General features: G+C 37.8%; 1 protein-coding gene across 1 annotated transcript in view; it reads right to left on the minus strand.

Annotated features, from left to right (window-relative positions):
• PDE10A (phosphodiesterase 10A) overlaps nucleotides 1-23533 on the minus strand; it is a 317828-nt gene that overhangs the window by 180609 nt on the left and 113686 nt on the right. The window contains exon 2 of the mRNA XM_029223680.1: nucleotides 3364-3492. Coding sequence (XP_029079513.1) covers nucleotides 3364-3492 — 129 coding nt within the window. The remainder of the gene's footprint in view (nucleotides 1-3363; nucleotides 3493-23533) is intronic.

Below are 23533 nucleotides of genomic sequence, written 5' to 3' on the forward strand. Positions count from 1 at the left end.
CCCATCTCCAGAATCATGGAGAGGTGAAAAAATGTAACTATATTCTTTGGGTAAAAAAAGAAACCATTCTTGTAAACATTGAAGGCAGCTGACAGCACTAACATTTTCATTGTTAATTACTTGACATTTACAGGTACACGTGATAGACTGGGCAATGCTTTTTCCATGCCACTCACATAAGTTTAGGGCTAACCCTTGCCTTTAAACAGTCTGCAGGGGCCATGCTACAGAATCTCACTGAATATAAAGCAGATGTAATGAGACACATTCTTGTGATAAACGCTGGACCGTTAGTGACCCTTTAGCTTCCCTTGCACAGTTCCAACATCTGCCAAATGAACATGAGCTTACTTAACCTTCATTAATTCAACCAGATGTAAAGGGTCAATATATGTGAGCTGTCTTGAGAATTACAACTGCTCTATGGTCACGCAATATTAGTCCGTTATAAATATTACCATAGTTTAAATAAAATGTCGTGCATTCTCTATTTTTTAAGTTTTGCCTTCTGAGCACCAAGCAAACAGTAGGTGCTGAATAAAATGCTAAATGATTGAAGAAAAACTAGCTTTTTGGATAGCACAGTCATCATTAAGAAACACGTGCAAGCAGTCTGAAAGCTGACCATTTTAAAGGCAAATATAATTTTGTAATTTAAATAATCACCCCTATATTCATTTGTTTAAAAATTTGAATTCTCATATAGGATCTTTCTCTAAGCAGAATATGCCTTTACACGATTTTCTGTCCCCATAATGTAGATCATTTCCATACGAGGCTGGTTTATCAGTGTTTAAAAAAATAAATTAAATAAATATTTATTGAGTACTTATAATGTACAAAGTGTTGTGCAAATTACTTATTCCGGCAGTTTTCCTTACTTCATTTTCTTTGACTAAACTGACACAAAATGAAATAATTTGGATGGGCTTTTCTCATTTTCAACAAAATATTCTCCAAGACCTTCTAGCTGTCACACTTTCTGTTCCTGGGTCCATACATTGGAAATAGAAACACTCCCTAAAAATCCTCCTGACCTTGGGCTTCCCTGGTGGTGCAGTGGTTGAGAGTCCGCCTGCCGATGCAGGGGACACGGGTTCGTGCCCCGGTCCGGGAAGATCCCACATGCCGTGGAGCAGCTGCACGCGTGGGCCGTGGCCGCTGAGCCTGCGCGTCTGGAGCCTGTGCTCCGCAATGGGAGAGGCCACAACAGTGACAGGCCTGCGTACCGCAAAAAAAAAAAAAAAAAAAAAAAAAAAAAATCCTCCTGACAAAAATTTTCTTCCTCAAGACATTTTCAATGAAGGGATAATAATGAGAAGGGCGGGGTGAGGGAAAAGAAAGGAGATGGTTCAAAGAACCACTACTTTAATCAATGACTATGTAAATGAATTAAACATATTTAACTGGCTTTCTACATCGCAAAGAAGACTGGGCAATGCTTTTTCCATGCTACTCACACAAGTTTAGTGCTAAACCTTGCCTTTAAACTGTCTGCAGGGGCCATGCTACAGAATCTCACTGGATATAAAGCAGATGTAATGAGATACATTTTTGTGATAAACTCCTTGGAAGAGGAGGTAAAAAGGGTCTTACTGGACCACAGCAGTAGAATTAAAGATCCCTTTTAATGCCCTTCCACTGCAAACTGCTTGCATCCTTTTTTACTGCTGATGCATTCTGTGCTGTGGTTACTTCTATGCCTTTCCCCACCACTAGACAGTGAGCCCCGAGTGGACGATTCATTCACATTCTCGGTGGCATCAACAGTCTCTAGCCCGGCACAGGGTCACTGTCAAAATCATCTCCTTATAAGGACAAGTTTTTCTTCCAGCATAACTGAGTATTGTTTCAGTTACACATTGCTATTCTTAATAATCATTTAACTCTTGAGTATATGTATTAAGAGGTTTAAAGTATTATTTGGTTAACTAATATAGAAAACAGATTCGGGAGATGTGGAATGACATTCAAATATTTATAAAACTTTAAAAGTTAACTATCACTGTAACACTAAAACAGCATGCAATTCTTTTCATTTTCTAAGACCTACGCTCAATTTCATATCTCAGAGACATCATATATATTTTTAACTTTTCATTTTACATGGGAGTGTAGTTGATTAACAATGTTGGCAGCATATATGTTTGCATTATATTACCGTCCACCATTATAGAGCAGGTTGCCTTAAGTACAACTCAGTCACACTTCTGAAAGTTTCAGACATCTAGAACTGTTTCGAAATGTGTAAGGTTTGTCATAGATGAAACATGCCATGTCAAGCTTTGTTCTTACTATTAATGCCACGATCCTTTTGAAAAGAATATGCATCTCTGATTTAGGTATATTTCTCTCTCTCTCTCTCTCTCTCTCTCCCTCTCTCCCTTTTTCCCTCCCTCTCAATCCACACATACATGCATACACATTCACACCTACCCATGGACACTTTAAAAACAACTTTGTGTTTCAATACCAAAAACTCTCTTTTTAAAAACATCCACCTCTTTTTTATTATAAAAATTATGTAAGAAAATTATAGAAACTTTCATCTGTAGAGTGAGGAAAATCAGCTCTAGGCAGCACGCTATTAGCATAGGTCTTACAGCATAATATTTTAATAATGGTCATTTTTGAACTTTAAATGTAGCATTTTTTTACACAGAAAAATAGTAAATATTTTGGTTTTTTTAATATAAAACTTCTCCATGTAGTTAGAATCATATATAAATTTTAATTTCCACTATAAAAGCAACATTCATAGAAATGAGAAGTCATGATTGGCCAAATATAAATTCATTTAAATCCAAAATTAAAATTATACCAGAATAACCAAATCCAATATATTAACATAGATTCAATTTGGGGGGAAATTTATTTGATTTCACATTCCTTTTGAGTCCACCTTTCTTTTTTCCATAAATATAACCACATCTTAAGTTTATGAGTGTAAATAAAATGTCTAATGCAAGTCAAGAGTTCTTTTCCTACTGTGCACATACAAAAATTGTTTGAATAATTCATTTTGCAAAATATAATAATATAACTCTATTTTTGAAATATATAAAGAGTATTTTTATAATCAATAATAACCATTAAATAAAATCAAGTCTAATATTGACTTTTGCATTTTTCAATGTGGTCATATCTAAATAAATTTTCAATTCTTTGCCAGGCATTTTCTTAAAGATCATCCTTTTGTATTTGTTTCCCCTCATTCTAACTTATTTTAAGTTATCTTTTTAAACACAATAAAATTCTTACAGAATTAAACTACTAATATTTTACTTTCTAGCATGTATTAAATACCTTTTTTGTCACTATAAAATAGAAAATAATCCATATTCAATCTGAATGAGATCTTACCTTCTGGTTTGTTGTTTTTCCTCTTCAGCCATTTTTCTACAGTCTCTGCACTAACACTTTCAGATACAAATTCATCTAATACCTGGGGGTGAAGAGAAAGATATGCCTTCACTTTTTCATCTGTCAAACCTGTAAAAGAATTGAAAAGAATAAAATTAATCAATACGAAATCTTCATTTACATCAAAGATATAGAAAAATGACATTTATGCAGATTGATTTAGCATAGAAATATTTTTAAAAGATGTATATACATACAATGGACTATTATTCATCCATAAGAGGGAATGAAGTTCTGTTACAACATGGAGGAACCTTAAGAATGATATAGTGAATAAAATAAGCTAGACACAACGGGCAAACATTATATGATTCCACTTATATGAAATATCTAGAACAGGTAAATTCATAGAGACAAAGTAGACTAGGGGCATCCAGGGGCCGAGGGAGAGGAGAATGAGGAATTATTTGCTTAACGGGTACAGAATTTCTGCTTTGGGTAAAGACAAAGTTTGAGAAGTAGACAGGAATGATGGTTGCACACATAGTGAGTATAATTAGTGCCATTGGATTATATCCTTGATATGGTTAAAATGGCAAATTGTGTGTTATTTATATTTTACCACTATGAAAAAGTAGGGGGAAAAAAGTAAAGTTAGAACTTTAGCAATTTTAAACTATAGCTATTGCATCATGTTACACAGCTGTTTTGCAACAGTAAATTTCAGTGTCATATTTGAACTGATGCTGTAGTCCACTGCTGTTCGGTTAAGCCTTGCAAAGTGCTTCCACTTTTTTGTAAGTAATTATCATAGATTTAAGACTTAAGGTAAGTGAAACTCTAGCAACAGTATCAAATGGGAGAATAAAGCACTGGTACAGTTTAGGTGCTAAAAAACATGCTTAATGAATAAGTTCTTATCTTTTACTGTTTACAACACAAATTCTCCTTTTTCTCAGGGTCACTAAATCCAATGATAAAACTAATGTTCAGTTCAAAATACTCGACATTTTTTCATTGATATTCAATATATGTAGTCAGTTTCACTGAAATAATTTTCATAGTCTAATAATAACGGCTGAATATACACAGAATTTTCAAGCAAAGAACTTTTACATATCTTCACTTAAAAAAATATAAAATTACATGTTTTCAAATTGATGCTTCACGTTGGTATGCCATTTCACTAAACAACTCAAAATCACAAATAGGCTATCAATAATTATTACTTGGTGATTGTAATTATTTGTACTACTGTACACTCTCTGTGAATTATTCAATAAATTACCATCCTTAAGGATGGTTAGGTGAAAAAGACAATGGAAAATTGTACTTTTAGATGCAGAAAAGAGAAAAAGCAAGTATATCTTTATGACTTCAGGGAATAGGCTGCATGTTTCTAGCACAGACAAGGCACAGAATTTATACATATTAATTAATTCTGCTGGGGACTAAAGTCACAACTGTATGATTCTACAACAGACCGGTGTTATTGAGAAGGCAACTGATTTATTTCAATGAATTCAGTATTTAAAAAATCAATTTAAACTATATAGATATACAGATCTCTCATATATATATAAAATATATATAATTATGTAGTTGTATTAGATAAAAAAAACAAACAAACAAGATCCAGCCCATGTTCACCCTGCAAAAGAGCCTCAGTGACGTAAAATTCAATTTGAGAAATTCTACAAGGTGCTAAAGATAAGAGACTCATTAAAGTAAGAGAGAGAGAGCTCTCTTGACAAAGCAAGTTCGGGTCCCCAGATACAAAAGGCACAGAATATAGAAGTAAGCTGACAGCTGACTTGACCTCAAGAAGACAAAGCAATTTTCATACTTTCATTATGTCCGTCATAGTGGTACATATTCAACGTTTGATTCCTTCTTAAAACTTCCTTCTATCACTTTTGTGACACAATATGGTTCTTACCCTAACTTCTATTTGCTCTTTACTTCTGCTTTCTCTACAATAATCTATGATGATGACAGCAAAATCTTATTATATTTTTAATCTCTAGTTTGGAAATTCTTCCATCACCTCAAGCTCCATCTTGACTCAAAACTACATGAGTCATCTCCTTCCCACTTATTCCCAAAGTGATTTTAACTCTCAACTTTCTGTTTTCTGTTACTATTACTCTCCGTTTTTTCCAGAAACCCAGGCTGAAAATATAAAGGCATAATTGACTCACTGTCATTTCATTTCATCTTAGTGCATATTATACAAGTCCTATTTGCCAAATTACATATCAGATAAAGGAACCGTATCTAAAATATACAAAGAATGCTTAAAACTCAACAAGAGGGCTTCCCAGGTGGCGCAGTGGTTGAGAGTCCGCCTGCCGATACAGGGGACGCGGGTTCGTGCCCCGGTCCGGGAAGATCCCACATGCCGCGGAGCGGCTGGGCCCGTGAGCCATGGCCGCTGAGCCTGCGCGTCTGGAGCCTGTGCTCCGCAGCGGGAGAGGCCACAGCAGTGAGAGGCCCGAGTACCGCAAAAAAAAAAAAAAAAAACTCAACAAGAAAAAAACGCAATTAAAAATGAGTCAAAGAGCTGAATAGACACTTTGCAAAAGAAGATATAGATATGGCAAATAAGAATATGCAAAGATGATCATTTGTGAGTTGAAGTTAAACAAAAATGAGATTCCACTACATACCTATGAGAATGGTTAAAATCCAAAAAAACTACTATCAGTTTCAGCAAGAATGAGGAGTAACAAAAATTCTCCTTCAGTGCTGGTAAGAATGCAAAATGGTGGTCACTTTGGAAGACGGGCAGTCTCTTACCAAGCTAAATATAATCTTACCATATGATCCAGCAGTCACACTACCAAGTATTTACCCAAGTGATTAACCCACACAAAACCTGCATGTGAATGTTTAGAGCAGCTTTACTGATAATCAAGCAAAACTGGAAATACCTAAGATGTCCTGCAAAAGTGGTTACCGGGGGGAAAGGGGGGGAGGGATAAATTGAGAGACTGGGATTGACATATACACACTACACTACGATACAGAAAATAGATAACTAATAAGAACCTGCTGTGTGGCACAGGGAACTCTACTCAATACTCTGTAATGACCTATATGGGAAAAGAGTCTAAAAAAGGGTGGATATATGTGTATGTATAACTGATTCACTTTGCTGTACAACAGAAACCAATACAACATTGTAAATCAACTATACCCCAATAAAATTTTTTAAATAAATAAAATTTTAAAAAATTAAAAAGGTTTAAAAAAGGCAAGTTGGATACATCAGTTGTGCCATAACCATATAATTAAATATTATTTAGCAACGAGGAGAAATGAGCTAGCAAGCCATGAAAAGACATGGGTTAGCCTTAAATGCATATTACCAAGTACAAAGAGCTAGTCTGAAAAGGCTGCATGTTGTATAATTCTAATTATGCAACATTCTGGAAAAGGCAAAATTATAGAAAAAGATAGTAAAAAGATCACTGGTTGCCAGGTGTGAGAGGCAAAGGGTGGAACCCTCATGAATGGCATTAGTGCCTTATAGAAGTGGATCTGAAGAGATCCCAAGCCCCTTTCCACCATGCGAGAACATAGAAACTCTGTGATTCAGAAGAGGGTCCTCACTCAACCAAGGTGCACCATGGCCTTGGACTTCCCAGCCTCCAGAACTGTGAAAAATAGATTTCTGTTGTTTGTAAGCCACCCAGTCTGTGGTATTTTGTTATAGCAGCCTGAATGGACTAAGAGAATCCATGAGTTCATACTGATATAAATAAATGACTGAATAAATAAATGAACAAACAGAGGAGAGTAGACAAATCTTCCATACAGAAGAATTCCAAATAATTTATGCAGATACTCTGCCCTCAAGAAGGTGAAGCATAACTCCCCACTCCTTGACACTTATTTTGTATAAATTACTCAAAATATTTTTTAAAGATCAATTGAGTCATAAATGAGCTGTGATGTCTAAGTAAACTTCTAAAGAAATTAATCAAATCCTGGATTTAAGTATGTAGGAGAGAATGGGATGGAAAATAGACCATTTTGGTTGTAAAATCCTTTTAGAGTACAAATGTTATTACATAGCTTGATATCTCAAATGTCTCAAAATACCTAATTACAATTTTTCTCCCCAAGTTACCGTTCACATTTCATGAAAATAACTACCGCCTTCAACATGAGAATGGCAGGGGGAGTCATTATGTCTTGGTGATTAAAAGTGATAAAAAGCAAAAGTTAGTTTCCTCATTTCACCTATTCACCTGGGCCTGAGCCTGGCCAAAGCACCTAAACTCTCTCAGCCTGGCTTCTTATTTGTATGGGAATGGGATTTGAATAGGAATGAGAACAATAATATCTATCTCACAGTGTCATAATAATTCAATGAGCTAATCCATATACAGCATTTTTGCTGAGTACATTTACTAGTATCGATAGTACCAAAAAGTCATTTTTCACCTGTATGAGAGCCAATTCTTGGATTTTCCACAGAATCAAATCACAGGTTTGTAACTTTTCATTTCTTTAGCATTAAAACTCCAAACTTTCTAAAATGTCCATTTTTTGTTTTATCGTTTAAAGTATGCTCAACTTTCTTAGCCAACAAAAGCACTTTTTTCTAATATTTTATCCATATTTACTTCCTATTAACATGCAATTTTGCAAAGGACCTTTGGGCCAACACAGGACCAACCCAGAATATAAGACACTGAAATAATTATCCACACTCCTGGAAAATGGCAGATGTATGGATGATGAAATCATTCTTCTTTTGTTTTTGTCTGACTTTGGTTTAATGTTTCCATAGCTTCCCATGGTCTGTACATTTTGTTTATGTCAGTAAAAGACTTGGTTAGTGTTTCTTTGAAACAAACCCAATGAGAGCAGTGGGATCAGACCACAGCTGTCATTAGCACACACTAGCATCCAGTGATTAAAAATTTGCCACCAATAATCCACAGTGAATCACACAGATAGATACTAATGTCTATTCCAAGGTAACATGAACATTTGAACCAATATATTTAAAAATACTTCATTTCCACTAATGAACTAGATTCTCTCATCTATGCAATATTTTGCCTGCATACAGGTTATAAGATGCTATTATCACATATAAAGACAAATTAATAATCATTTTTAAAACCATCAAATATCCAAGTGTTTGAGTTTCTAATTCTCAATATATTTTTTAATTGGGGTATAGTTGCTTTACAACGTTGTGTTAGTTTCTGCTGCATAACGAAGTGAATCAGCTGTATGTATACATACATCCCCTCCCTCCTGTAGGTCCCTCTCACCCCTCCCCCGCATCCCACCCATCTAGGTCACCACAGAGCACCGAGCTGAGCCCCCCGTGCTATACAGCAGGTTCCCCCTAGCTACCTGTTTTATACATGGCAGTGCACATATGTCAATCCCAATCTACCAGTTCATCCCACCCTCTCTCCCCCGCCCCACATCCACACATCCATTCTCTATGCCTGCCTCTCTACTCCTGCCCTGCAAATAGGTTCACCTGTACCATTTTTCTATATATTTTTTGACCAGGTTGTTTGCATAAACCTTGACCCAGGTAGGTCTACATGCTGCAGTTATAGTTGTTCAGTATTTTCATAAGTTTCTTTATCCTATAGGTTCCCCCTCTATCTTTTTTGTTTTCCCCATATATTTATTACTGAAGAAAACAGAACTTTTGTTCTATGGTTTTCTAGAGTTTGGAGTTTTCTGACCGTATCCCTGTTGTGTTGTTTAGCATGTTCATCTTCCCTCTGCATTTCCTGAAAACTGAAATTAGATCTAGAGACCTCAGCAGATTGAGGTTCAACATGGAGGTGAGTAGTCAATTTTTATAAGCAGCATTGTATTCTTCTGTCAAAAGGTTGACACCATCTGGCTGTCTCTCTTTGTGACATTAGCAGCACTGATGATCTACGAGCTATTGATTCATTATGCCTTGAAAATGGTGGTTTCCTAATTCTATAATGCCTTTTCCATGTACTAGCTGAAATAATACAAAGAGAAACTTCACCTCATCTAGTATTTGGTTAGTTCATTGAGGTAAGACAGGATAAATTTGTTCCACTTTATTTACCAGTTTTCACAATGAGTTGGTTCAGTAGCATTCTCCTGTAGGTGAGGAACTAAAAATATTACTACTATGAACCCACAGATTTGAACAAATTTGATCTGTTTCTTCCATTGTAATTATTTTCCTTGCTGGTACTCAAACTGTCCTATCTTTTGGCCAGTGGAAGGAGCCTCTTCAAGCTGCTTCCCTAGTCACTGTGACAAGAATCTAGTAGCTCTTGACGGCTTCCTTACAATCTGCGAGGATAGGGTGTTTCAGGTTCAGCTTGTACATTTTCTGCCCCAGATATGGATACAGACAATTTTCCTTAGGATCTCTGGTTCCTTTTGGTGGGCAGTGGTGTTTCAGTTCCAGGAATGACAGACTAGATTACACAACTACTCATTTGTTTTATCATACAATACACATGTAACAGTATGAGTGCTGTAAACAGATAAGGTGGGGTTTTTTTCTCCTTTAGTATATATCTCACTAGAAATGTACAAATTACTATATTTTAAAGTCACTTGGAATATTCTTCTCTCTGATTTTGTCACCAACTGGATACACATTTAGGTTCACTTCAAATATACCTGTAAATGTGTCTTTATAACAAATTATTATTCTAAAAGTGGGTATCTACATGCTGAAGAACTTTTTATTTCTGAAATCTTACCATCTTTATATTCATAAAAAATTAGAAAATCACTTTCAAATCAGAGGCTAAAGAACTATTGTTTTTCTCACTCAGAGGGATACTTTTAAATTAATTATAAGTACTAAAGGATCTGTTGTTAGAAATAAGAAAAAGCACAATTTTTCAAGTATTAATTCTGCTATCTTAATTTGTGGAGAAAAATCCCAATACACGTCTGTATTCTTTTCTTAAAAAGCAGTCAAAAACATATGGCAGAAGCCCAGCACCCTCCCACCACCCACCCCTGTTCCTGAGCTGTGGTTCCTGAGCCCCATTCCACAGTGCCCTTATGTTACCCTAACTCAGGTCTTCTCAATCTTAAAAGAATTCTTTCCTCTCAAATTAGGGGTCTTACCGTCAAGTCTTCTCCTGCCCCATCATCTCACTGTAGCTCATCTCGGCTAGATTAGAAGAAACCGTATACTTTAAAATTCTAAGGTATACATTACTAATAGTGCTTTCTCTGATTGATCACAATAATTGTCTCAATTTTATAATTTCCCTATGTTTACTCCAGGCGTGAAGAATAAGTAAATAATTTTCAGATTCTTAAAGTCGTAATTCAACCATAACATAGCATTTGATTAAAAATAAACAACCAGGGCTTCCCTGGTGGCGCAGTGGTTGGGAGTCCGCCTGCCGATGCAGGGGACATGGGTTCGTGCCCCGGTCCGGGAAGATCCCACATGCCGCGGAGCGGCTGGGCCCGTGAGCCATGGCCGCTGAGCCTGCGCGTCCGGAGCCTGTGCTCCGCAACGGGAGAGGCCACAGCAGTGAGAGGCCCACATACCACCAAAAAAAGAAAACAACAACCAAAAACAAAACAAAACAAAACAAAACCTCTCATGCTATTAAATATTGTGCTATATTAGCTCAATTGTCAAAGAATAACCTGAACTGTGAGGGGGCTGAAATGCATGTCACGTGAGGAGTCAGGGAATGACTACAAATGCTTAGTTGGGGGAGCACAGGATTCCTGGTGGACACTATTACTGCTTAATCTGAATGCTGTTAAGTAAAAAAGGTTAAGAAATTTGGATTGGTTTTTCTTTTCTGTTTTTTGTTTTCCATGTATGAACCCAGGGGACAAAACTAGAATTAACATTTTAGGAAACCAAATTGTACTTCAATATCAGGCAGAAATTTTTAGGATATAAAAGCTTCTGTAACTGGATCTGGAGGTTCAGGAGAGGGGAATCCAGTGGACTCCGCCTTATAGTCTGAGGTGTCATCACATTCTCAAACTATCCAGGAGAGAGGCATATATAACAATTTACTGCAAAAATAATTCTCATCAGCTTCAAAAGACAATTCCAAAACACATGTCTTAAAGAGCAAATATTCTAAATGTACAGTAATCATTTTCGTGCCTTAATAACAAAATCTGTCAAGTTAAAACAAGATATCTCATGTCATACTAAGCAGTGGCGGACAGTCACGGTGCTCAGTGGCAACGCTTTGTGAAGTTGTCTGTGCGTGTGTGTGTGTTCACACAAGTTACAGGTAAGCGTTCTCCTGGGTTGCATGTGTATGCTTCTAAGCATGACCTTCTGTGTTTATTCCCCAACACAAACTTTGTACACCTTCTCTCTACTGGTTATTGATCTCGCTTTACCTCTGCTCCAACCACTTAATTTCCTTCCCTCACAAAAGGATAAACCAGCTAAGAGCCCTCGTTAATCACGGCTGGCCTCACTTCAACGCTCTCTCTGCATATGATTCTATGCTACAACGGTGGCATGTATTAATTCACTGAAGCCCCAGAGCATCATGTATCTGGCACATAGTAAATGATCAATAAATATTGGTTGAAAAATAAATCCTAATCTTCAAAGTTTAAAAAAGGAAAATGAGCACAGAGAAGTAATTGAATTAGTTTTCTCTTCACCACAAAAGCACTAATTAAGGTTGAAACAAAGCTACAAGCCCAAGAGCTTACCTCTTAAAGGCAAATTGCCTCTTGTTTTTGACACTTTCCCCATCTGAGCTTATCATACTTTAACGGGATTGCTACTGATCAGTGCTACCTCCCAGTCTGGAGTGATATTACACATTTCACCTCAAATTATAAACTGAGAAATCTGACTGCTAAACCTCAGACTTTGATAAGAAGGCAGGAAGAAATCTTTGGAGCAGAAACCACCTGGAACCACAGGCTAGCCCTGAAAATAAGTCTACTTTGAGATCCTACTTTCCCCCATGCTTCCTCTGTTTCCTTCCCCATCTGTGGTCCCTGCTGATGTCTGCCCACTCTTCACCTGGCTAAGCGAGACATCTCACCAATTTCAAAGCAACTTCCTCAGAGGCAACTTCCCTGACCACACACTCTACATTCACTGCCCTTTCCGTGATTCTCTCATACTCCAAATCACTCACCCCAAGCTGAAGTCCCTATTTATTTATTGTTCTCTTTTTTTTTTTTTTTTTTTTTTCGGTACGTGGGCCTCTCACTGCTGTGGCCTCTCCCGTTGCGGAGCACAGGCTCCGGACGAGCAGGCTCAGCGGCCATGGCTCACGGGCCCAGCCGCTCCGCGGCATGTGGGATCTTCCCAGACTGGGGCACGAACCCGCGTCCGCTGCATCGGCAGGCGGACTCTCAACCACTGTGCCACCAGGGAAGCCCTATTGTTCTCTTATTAAACGTCAGCCTCTCCTGGTAGACTATAAGCTCCATGAGGACAGCTGATCTGTCTCATTCTCCACTGTCCACGGAGCACAGTCCCTGGCTCCGTGCAGAAGAGACTTGACAGCGGGCCTGAAACTGTTCTGAGAGGCTGCTTGCAAGGCTGGCACCTGGGAACTCGGCCCTGAGAGTGTTTCCAGCGGCCGCTGGGCCTAGCCTGCTTGTGCAAACAGTATGATTTATGCCAAACACCTGCTCTCCTTCTGGGAGTCTGCAATTCTGGACAGTGACAGGCAGAGGGTGCCTATGCGAGGAGCCCCCAGCAGGAACTCTGTGTACTGAGTCTCTAATGAGTTTCCCTAGTAGACAGCACGTCATACGTGTTGTCACAGTCGTTGCTGGAAGAATTATCCGAGTCCTGTGTGGCTCCCCTGGGAGAGTATTCTTGAAAGCTCGTGCCTGATCCCCCCCAACCCCGTCTTCACCCTGGGCACCATTCCCCTTTGCTGATTTGGCACTTTTGCTATAAGAAATCTTAACCATAAGCATGACTATGTGTTCTGGAGTCCTCCTAGCAAATCACCAAACTCAGAAGTAGTCTTGGGAATCCCCAACACAGGGACCGTCATCAATTAGTGAACTAATCCATGAGTCATCATTTTTCTCACGTGATTTCACAGATGTGCAGATGTGCTGCTGCAAACTGTGCCCAGCCCTGCAAGATCACAGATGCACCCAGGTTGGAAAGCAAGTGTCCAAGCAATGGACCCCACCTCTCAGTAGCCCACAGCTCCCACTCAAGTTCCCAATCCTCCCTGAGACCAGATGAGATTCGTTGCTTTCTTTTACACTACTTTCATGTTTATTTTTCCATCCAAACGGTTTGAATGTCTATATGAAGTTTTCTGAAAAACAAGAATTTCTTTACTTCTTGAATATGCTTTTCTAATTCTGACACCCTTCAATCCACCTATAATGTAGCTCCAATTCTGGAAACAGATCCCTGTGTATACTATAATATGAAATCTTTACGTCAAAGTTCTACCCCACAATGGGCTGGTGTATGTGAGTTTATAAACATAAGGATTTATACGGCAGTTCCTTCTTGCCATTTATCAAATAAAGGAAGGGTTTAATGGGCTCTAAAGTTAATTTCCATTTTGGCTTCTTTATTTAGAAAGGCAAAGTCCTTTATATGCAATGAATAAAGGTTATGTGAGAGATGTAAATGGTTTTCAATATCATTAAAATAGCTCCAAAGTTATAATAAAAACAAATAGATGAGATGCTTTTTTGGAGTTCTGTCAAACCCCATAGCCAGTGATATCATTCTTTTTTAACCAAGGAGGAAAAACAAGGAGCAAAATAAAAGCAAATGCCATGTCATTTTTCACAGAAATAAAAGAAAACTCTCAAATTCATAGGACCCACTCCCAATGAGCCAAAGCAATCCTGAGAAAGAACAGCAAAGCTAGAGACACCACTATCCCTGATTTCAAACTTTATTACAAAGTTATACTAATCAAAACAGTATGGTACTGACATAAAAACACATACACGGACCAATGGAACAGAATTGACAGCCCAGATATAAACCTTCAAATATACAGTCAGCTAATATTTGACAAGGGAGTCTAGAAGACTCAATGGGGAAAAGACAGTCTCTTCAATAAACAGGGTTGGGAAAACTGGATGACCACACACAGAATGAAAGTGGACCCCTAACTTACACCACCCACAAAAATTAACTCATCAAAATACATTAAAGACTTAAATGTAAGACCTGAAACCATAAAACATCTAGAAGAACACACAGGGAAAAGAAATCTTCTTAACATTGTTGTTGGCAAAGTTATTCTGGATATGATACCAAAAGTACAAGCAATAAAGGCAAAAATAAAATTGTGGGACTACATCCAACTGAAAAGCTTCTGCACAGCAGAAACAATCAGCAAAACAAAAAGGCAACCCACAGAATTGGAGAAAATATTTGTAAACTCTCTGATACATGGTTAATAACCAAAATATATAAGAAATTCATACAACTCAATAGCAAAAACAGATCCAATTAAAAAATGAGCAAAGGACTTGAATAGTCATTTTTCCAAGGGAAACATACAAATGGTCAGTAGATGAGTACATAAAAAGGTACTAAATATCGCTAATCATCAGGGAAATGAAAATGAAAACTACAGTGAAGTATCACCTCACACCTGTTAGTATAGCTAGCATCAAAATGACAAGAGATGAAAAGTGTTGGCGAAAAGGGAACACTTGTGCACTGTTGGTGGGAATGTAAATTGGTGCAGCCATTACGGAAAACAGTGTGAAGTTTCCTCAAAAAATTAAAAATAGAACTAACATATGATCCAGCAGTCCTACTTCTGGGTATATATCTGAAGGAAATAAATGCTATCTTGAAGAGATCTATCTGTACCACCATCTTCTTTGCAGCACTATTCATAATAGCCAAGTCATGGAAACGACCTTAAGTGTCCATCAACAGATGAATGGATAAAGAAGATGTGATACACACACACACACACACACACACACACACACACACACAGAGGAATATTATTCAGCCATAAAAAGGAAAGAAATCCTGCCTTTTGTGACAGCATGGATGGACCTTGAAGGCATTATGCTAAGTTAAATAAGACAGAGAAAGACAAATACTGTATGATTTCATTTGTATGTGGAATCTAAAAAAGCCAGACTCAAAGAGAGAGTATTGGTTGTTGCTAAGAGCTCGCGGATCGGGGATATGGGAGATATTGGTCAACGGGGTCCAACTATAAGATGAGTTAGTGAGTAAATTTTGGGGATCCAATATACAGTGTTGTGGCTGTAATTAACAACACTGTATTATATACTTAAAAGTTGTTGAGAGTAGATCTTAAAAGTTATCACACACACACAAAAAGGTAATTATGTGAGGGGATAGAGGTGTTAACTAACCTTATCGTGGTAATCATTTCTCAATAAATACATATCTGAAGTCATCACGTTGTATACCTTACAGATACATGTAAGTCAATAATACCTCAATAAAGCTAAAAAAATATTTAAATGCCTTGTAATCATTATTCTTGCCTTCTATCTGTCTATCTATATAACCTAAATAATTCCTTCCTACCCAAGTACCTTCTTACTGAAAGAAGATTTGCCTATGCCCTAAAAAGGAGTCAATTAATGAACCTTAATTGAACATACTGCTGGGATTTTGACCTACCTAATTGATTGCTCATTTCAAGTGAATTAACAGCCTGAAGGGTGCCTTGGCTGCAAAGAAGACATCGTTTTCATTGTTTGTAATTTGCATTTATCAGAAGGCAAATCCCACACTGCTGTATTTCTAAACCAAAATGAAATTATGTTTCCCCTTGGCTGAGGATATCGATGAAAGTTTCTTTAACTGAGAAAGCCAAATAAAAACTTCAGCTGCTCAAAGTGATAAGACATAGAGGAAAACAATGATTTTGGAGTAGAACCACAAGGAAGGCTTAAGACGCCAACCTTTACCCTTCTCCTGACTCAGAAAACAACACCAGCAAAGAGAAGCCTACAACAGAGGCAGCCATTCAGGCACACACCTTGTAGCACAAAGGGTTTAAGACGCTCACCCGTTTAACTCAGGTTCACCTGTAAATGTACAGTAACCTGTGGGAGACAGCACACCTTGGTCCTCCAGGTTCTGAGTCACCAGATGTACGCTGAAGCACAGGCTTATGTTCCTTAAGCAAAAGCCACTTAAACTGCTAAGCCTTGTTGGCCTCGCAAACCAAAGATGAGCCCAATAACAACAGTACCTACTCCACAAGGACACAATACATGCAAAGATCTGAACACATAATAAGTGATTAATGAATAATTATCCACCTTCATCAAAACAGTGGGCACCTTTATGTCAAGAAATATTATGAGATTTAAGATTTTTACAGGTATCTAATCATGCTACTGTTTAAATGTAATTTGACTTCACAAAACCTTTATTTACCTAAAGACCATCATTTCATCTAGGTGTGTTTCAGAATAGTAACACATCTTATACATACCCATGAGTGCTTAAACTGAGAACTATCAAATCCATAAATTGTCTCGCTAACCACCGTATTAACCAGAATGTGTATTTGAACACTAAGCTCAAAGGGACCAAAGCAGGTGTAGTTCAAGAGCTTCCAGGAAGGCAGGACCACACAGGGATGGATGCCAAAGCCCGGGTTAAGCCAATTAGATACTGGAGAGAGCCAGAGCGGTGTGGAGGCCATGGGCAAGTCTATAAGCACAGCTCACAGCGTGCGGAGGGGGTAAAGTCAGCTGAAGACAAATCTCTAAGTGAACTCTGAGGGACTTCAGAAAGGAGTAGAAAGAGGGGTAGTCAGACAGATAGCCACGCTGCAAGGCTGGTAAGGTACATTAACTGAACACAGAGTTTGGCTGACATGATTAGTTCTAAACACTGAGATTCATTTATTCACTCAATAAGTGTTCATTGAGAGCCTATTATGAGCCAGCATATCTATGTGGTTGATATACAATAAACAAACAATATCCTTACCCTTATAAAGTTTTAAAATTCTCTTTAATCCTGGGTAAGGCCAGCCAACACGAACTAGTGACAAATTAAAAAGACAATGAAGCAGTAGGATACATCAAAGGTGACTCTACCATTTCTAGCTTAGGTAACGGACAGTCATAGGAAATACAGGAGTTAGTGAAAGATGCATGGAAAAGAAAATGGTTTTGGTTTGAGATCTGCTGAAATGCAGTTGCCTATCAGATTACCTATATGGTGATTTCCAGTAAGCAGTAGGAAATATAAATCTGCAGCTCAGAAGAAGGAAGTAGAAGCTAAGAGGTATACACTTTGGAAGTCACTCATATTGATGACAGATTTACAAATGGACTAGATTTCTCAGGAATACTGCACTGCATCATACATAGCAAAAGAAAATGCTCATTCCCATCCCTATACTATTTTTTAAATCATGGAGGGAAACTGTATTATACACTGTCTCATTAGAAAGATTAAGTCATTCTAGAAAAACGTAAAACACGTATGTATAGGTTTTTGTCAGTTGGATTGCATAGTAAATACTTTGATCAGTCCCTCTTTATTCAAATCATCAAGATTCAAAATCACAGACATATTCACTTACAGAAAACCCTTTTGTGACAGGCACAATTCTAAGATGCCCATAAGAGCTTCCTCTGGTGTACACACCCTGCATAATTTGCAGGGCTGAAAATGATGGATCTTACTCTCATGATTAGATTATGTTACATTGTAGATTGACCTTAAAATAGGAAGATTATCCAGTTGGGTCTGACCTAATCACACGAACCCTTGAAGAACAAATAATTTTCTCTGCTGGTGGCAGAAAGGGAAGTTCTAGATTCAAGCACAAGAAAGATTCAGAGCTCCACTGCCGCCTTGAAGACGGAGGGCCATGCATCAAGGAATGCAGTCAAACTCTGGGGGCCCAGCGAGGAAAGGGGGCCTTGGTCCTACTGCCACAAGGAACTGCCTTCTGCCAATGACAAGATCGAGTTTAGGAAGCTGAACTTTCCCCAGAGCCTCCAGATGAGAACTCAGTAAGGTGAACACCTTAATTTTAGCCTTGTGATACCCTAAGCAAAAAAAAAAAAGTCACACAACACCAGACTGTTGGTCCACAGAACCGTGAGCTAATAAATGGGCATTGTTTTAAATCACTAAATTTGTGGCATTTGTTATGCAAAAATAGTAAATACTCCTTTGAAAGTTGGATTATTTTTAACATTAATCCACTTAAAAGTAAAAAGGAATATAATACAGTTCCCAAACTACGCGACCCGTATACAGTTTAACAAAAAGCATAACTGCCAACTGTTGTTAAAGTTTCAAAAATTTTTTGTTTAATGGAAGTTCAAACTCGGAAAAGTAAATCTCTACTTTCCCAAGCTCACGTTAGCACTGAAAGACACTAACAGTTCTGAGGAATATGTACATGATTCTGAGGGAACACACCAACAGGTGGTGGAACATTCCTGACAGGTTATAGTTTGTGAAAACTAGCATTCACAAAACTAGCTACTGTAACACTCCCAGCAGACCATAACAAGCATTCAATCCAGGATTCTTGAAAAGCCCATGCAGAAGACCCTATCAGGTATTCAGTTACATGACAGCACAATTAGGAAAACACATTCCAAAAGTAACAGCATAAAGGAAATATATTAGTCAGCTTGGGCTGTCATAACAAAATATCACAGACTGGGCAGCTTAAATACAGTTTATTTTCTCACAGTTCTAGAGACTGGGGAGCCCAAGGTCAAGGTTCCATCAGAGTTTGGTTTCTGGAGAGGCCGCTCTCACATGGTGGAGAGAGAACAGTAGTTATCTGGTATCTCCTCTTATGGGGACACTAATCCCATGGGATTAGGGGCCCACTCTTATAACCTCATTTAACCTGAATTATGTCCTTACTGTAAATACAGTCCCAGTAAAGATTAGGGCTTCAACATATGAATTTTGGGGAAACATAATTCAGTCCACAGCAGCAGGGATTCCCAATCCAAGTATCTTAAATTAGTTCAATTTGTGGTATAATATTATTCAAAAAGGTTTCTTAAATTTTCTTGAATTTTAAAATAACAATGAATGCAAAAAGTGGGCAAATATCATAAATTTAAGTTAGAAAGGGGGTTAAATACCTAACTGAGTGAGGATAAGTGGTTAAAAGGTGTTCATATCAAAGGCTCAATTAGCAGACACAGCAGGTACATAAGGAATAGCCCACGGGAGGATAACCCTGTGAAAAGTTAAACAGTTAGCAATATTACTGAGAATAAATTTTTTTAAAAAGCATATGGTTCCACTGGTGAATTATCTAAAATATTTAAGAAGAAAATAATACCAATCCCACACAAAGCCAAGAGGGAAGATTTCCCAACTCCTGTCATGAGGCATTTTATTTTACCCTCATACCAAACATAAATATGCCTCATGAATGTACAGCAAAAATCCTTAATAAAATATTATCAAATTAGGGCTTCCCTGATGGCGCAGTGGTTTAGAATCCGCCTGCCAATGCAAAGGACATGGGTTCAAGCCCTGATCCGGGAAGATCCCACATGCCACGGAGCAACTAAGCCCGTGTGCCACAACTACTGATCCTGTGCTCTAGAGCCTGCAAGCCACAACTACTGAAGCCAGCACGCCTAGAGCCCGTGCTTCACTACAAGGGAAGCCACAGCAATGAGAAGCCCGTGCACTGCAATGAAGAGCAGCCCCCACTCGCCGCAACTAGAGAAAGCCTGCGTGCAGCAACAAAGACCCAACGCAGCCAAAATAAATAATAAATAAAATAAATAAATTTTAAAATACATATATTAGCAAATTAAACCCAACAATATATATAAAGGAATATACAATCAAGAGGGTCTTACCCTAGGAATGTAAGGTTTGTATAACATCCAAAAATAAATTAACATAACATAGCAAATTAATACTCATAACAATAAAGTTATGATACAAAAATCATACAATCACCTAAATCGATACAGGTGAAGTTACATGACAAAATCCAACATCCACTCATGATATAGAAACAGAAGGAGATTTCCTCAACCAGATAAAAGGCACCTATAAAAAACCTATAGCAAAAGCCATAGTTCATGGTAAAAAACTGAATGCTTTCCTAAGACAAGGAACAAGGCAAAGATGTCTGCTCTCACCACTTCTATTCAACATTGTACTGAAGGTTCCAGTCAGTATACTAACGCAAGAAAAAAAATGTAATGACTCAAGAAAAAAAGTAAAAGCATACAGGTTAGAAAGGAAGAGGGAAAGCTGTCTTTATCCACAAACAACACACATAACCTTGTAGGTAGAAAATGCTCAAGTATCTACAAGAAACTACTAGAACAAATAAGCATATTTAGCAGGGTCACAGGATACAAATATGCAAAAGTCAATTATTTTTCTAAACACTAGTAGGAAGTAATTGAAAAATGAACTAAAACAATAGCATCATAAAGAATAAAACATGTAGAAACAACTTTAACAAAATAAATTTAAGATCCATACATTGAAAACTAGAAACAGCAAATACAAATTAAAGAACACTTAAATAGAGAGATATACTATATATACTGATTACAAGCCTCGGTATCATTAAGGTATTTATTCTCTCCAAACTGATCTACAGCTTTTTATAAGAAATTGCTATGGATTCAAAAGACCTAGAATAACCAGAACCATCTTGAAAATGGAAAAAAGACAAGACTTATATACCTAAGTTTCACACTGACTATAAAGTTACAGTAGTATGTCTTAAAAACAAATTAATAATACACTCATGTTACAACATTCTACCTAAAATTGTTTAATCCACATATTTCCAAAATAAGACTTTTCCAAAACCTTCTCCTTGACGGTTTCCATCATCTCTGTAAATGAAAACTCCATTCTCTGACTTTCTCAGGCCAAAATCTCTCTAGTCAGCCTTAACTCCCCTCTCTGTCACTAAGTCCAGTGGGCTCTAAATCGAGAATCCAACCACTCAATACCTTTACTCTTGCTGTCCAGGTTCTAGCCACAAGCTCACTCACCCACACATTTCAGTAGTTTCCTGAAACCTAAATGCTTTCCTTGCTACTACCCTTGCCTTCCTTCTTTCTATTCTATACACAGCAACAAAGCAATTCTGTGAAAATACTGATATAAGTCAGATCACGTCACTTGGCTCAAATGGCTTCCCGTATCTTCAAAATAATAGTCCCTCCCCGAAATGACCCCCTTGACCCCTCACTTCTCTATTTTCCCTCTTGTTTACTTCACTCCAGGCACTTGGTCAGAGGTACTAAGAATGCTGCCTCAGGGCATTTGCATGTTGGGTCCTTGCCTCGGAAACTCTTTTCTTAAAACATCTTTATTGGAGTAAAATTGCTTTAAAATGGTGTGTTAGTTACTGCTATATAACAAAGTGAATCACCTATACATATACATATACATACAAATATATCCCCACATCTCCTCCCTCTTGTGTCTCCCTCCCACCCTCCCTATCCCACCCCTCTAGGTGGTCACAGAGCACTGAGCTGATCTCCCTGTGCTATGCAGCTGCTTCCCACTAGCTATCTATTTTAAATTTGATAGTGTATATATGTCCGTGCCACTCCTCTCACTTCGTCCCAGCGTACCCTTCTCCCTCCCTGTGTCCTCAAGTCCATTCTCTATAGCTGTGTCTTTATTCCTGTCCTGGCTCTAGGTTCTTCAGAACCATTTTTTTCTTTCTTTTTTCTTTTTTGTTATATTCCATATATATGTGTTAGCATACGGGATTTGTTTTTCTCTTTCAGACTTACTTCACTCTGTATGACAGGCTCTAGGTCCATCCACCTGACTACAGATAACTCAATTTCATTTCTTTTCGTGGCTGAGTAATATTCCATTGTATATATGTGCCACATCTTCTTTACCCATTCATCTGTCGATGGACACTTAGGTTGCTTCTATGTCCTGGCTATTGTAAATAGTGCTGCATTGAACATTGTAGTACATGATTCTTTTTGAATTATAGTTTTATCAGGGTATATGCCCAGTAGTGGGATTGCTGAGTCGTATGGTAGTTCTATTTTTAGTTTTTTAAGGAACTTCCATACTGTTCTCCATAGTGGCTGTATCGATGTACATTCCCACCAACAGTGAGAGGGTTCCCTTTTCTCCACACCCTCTCCAGCATCTATTGTTTGCAGATTTTTTGATGATGGCCATTCTGACCAGTGTGAGGTGATACCTTATTGTAGTTTTGACTTGCATTTCTCTAATGATTAGTGGTGTTGAGCATGCTTTCATGTGTTTGTTGGCAATATGCATATCTTCTTTGGAGAAATGTCTATTTAGGTCTTCTGCCCATTTTTGGATTGGGTTGTTTGTTTTTTTGACATTGAGCTGCATGAGCTGCTTGTAAATTTTGGAGATTAATCCTTTGTCAGTTGCTTCATTTGCAACTATTTTCTCCCATTCTGAGGGTTGTCTTTTCATCTTGTTTATGGTTTCCTTTGCTGTGCAAAAGCTTTGAAGTTTCATTAGGTCCCATTTGTTTATTTTGTTTTTATTTCCATTTCTGTAGGAGGTGGGTCAAAAAGGATCTTGCTGTGATGGATGTCACAGAGTGTTCTTCCTACATTTTCCTCTAAGAGTTTTATAGTGTCTGGCCTTATATTTAGGTCTTTAATCCATTTTGAGCTTATTTTTGTGTATGGTGTTAGGGAGTGTCCTAATTTCCTTCTTTTACATGTAGCTGACCAGTTTTCCCAGCACCACTTATTGAAGAGGCTGTCTTTTCTCCATTGTATATTCTTGCCTCCTTTATCAAAGATAAGGTGACCATATGTGCGTGGGTTAATCTCTGGGCTTTCTATCCTGTTCCATTGATCTATATTTCTGTTTTTGTGCCAGTACCATACTGTCTTGATTACTGTAGCTTTGTAGTATAGTCTGAGGTTAGGGAGCCTGATTCCTCCAGCTCCATTTTGCTTTCTCAAGATTGCTTTGGCTATTCGGGGACTTTTGTCTTTCCATACAGATTGTGAAATTTTTTATTCTAATTCTGTGAAAAATTCCATTGGTAGTTTGATAAGGATTGCATTGAATCTGTAGATTGCTTTGGGTAGGAGAGTCATTTTCACAATGTTGATTCTTCCAATCGAAGAACATGGTATATCTCTCCATCTATTTGTATCATCCTTAATTTCTTTCATCAGTGTCTTACAGTTTTCTGCATACAGGTCTTTT

This window comes from Monodon monoceros, unplaced genomic scaffold, assembly GCF_005190385.1.
Source record: "Monodon monoceros isolate NGI ecotype Baffin Bay Population unplaced genomic scaffold, NGI_Narwhal_1 Super_Scaffold_15, whole genome shotgun sequence".
In the NCBI taxonomy this organism is placed as follows: domain Eukaryota; kingdom Metazoa; phylum Chordata; class Mammalia; order Artiodactyla; family Monodontidae; genus Monodon; species Monodon monoceros.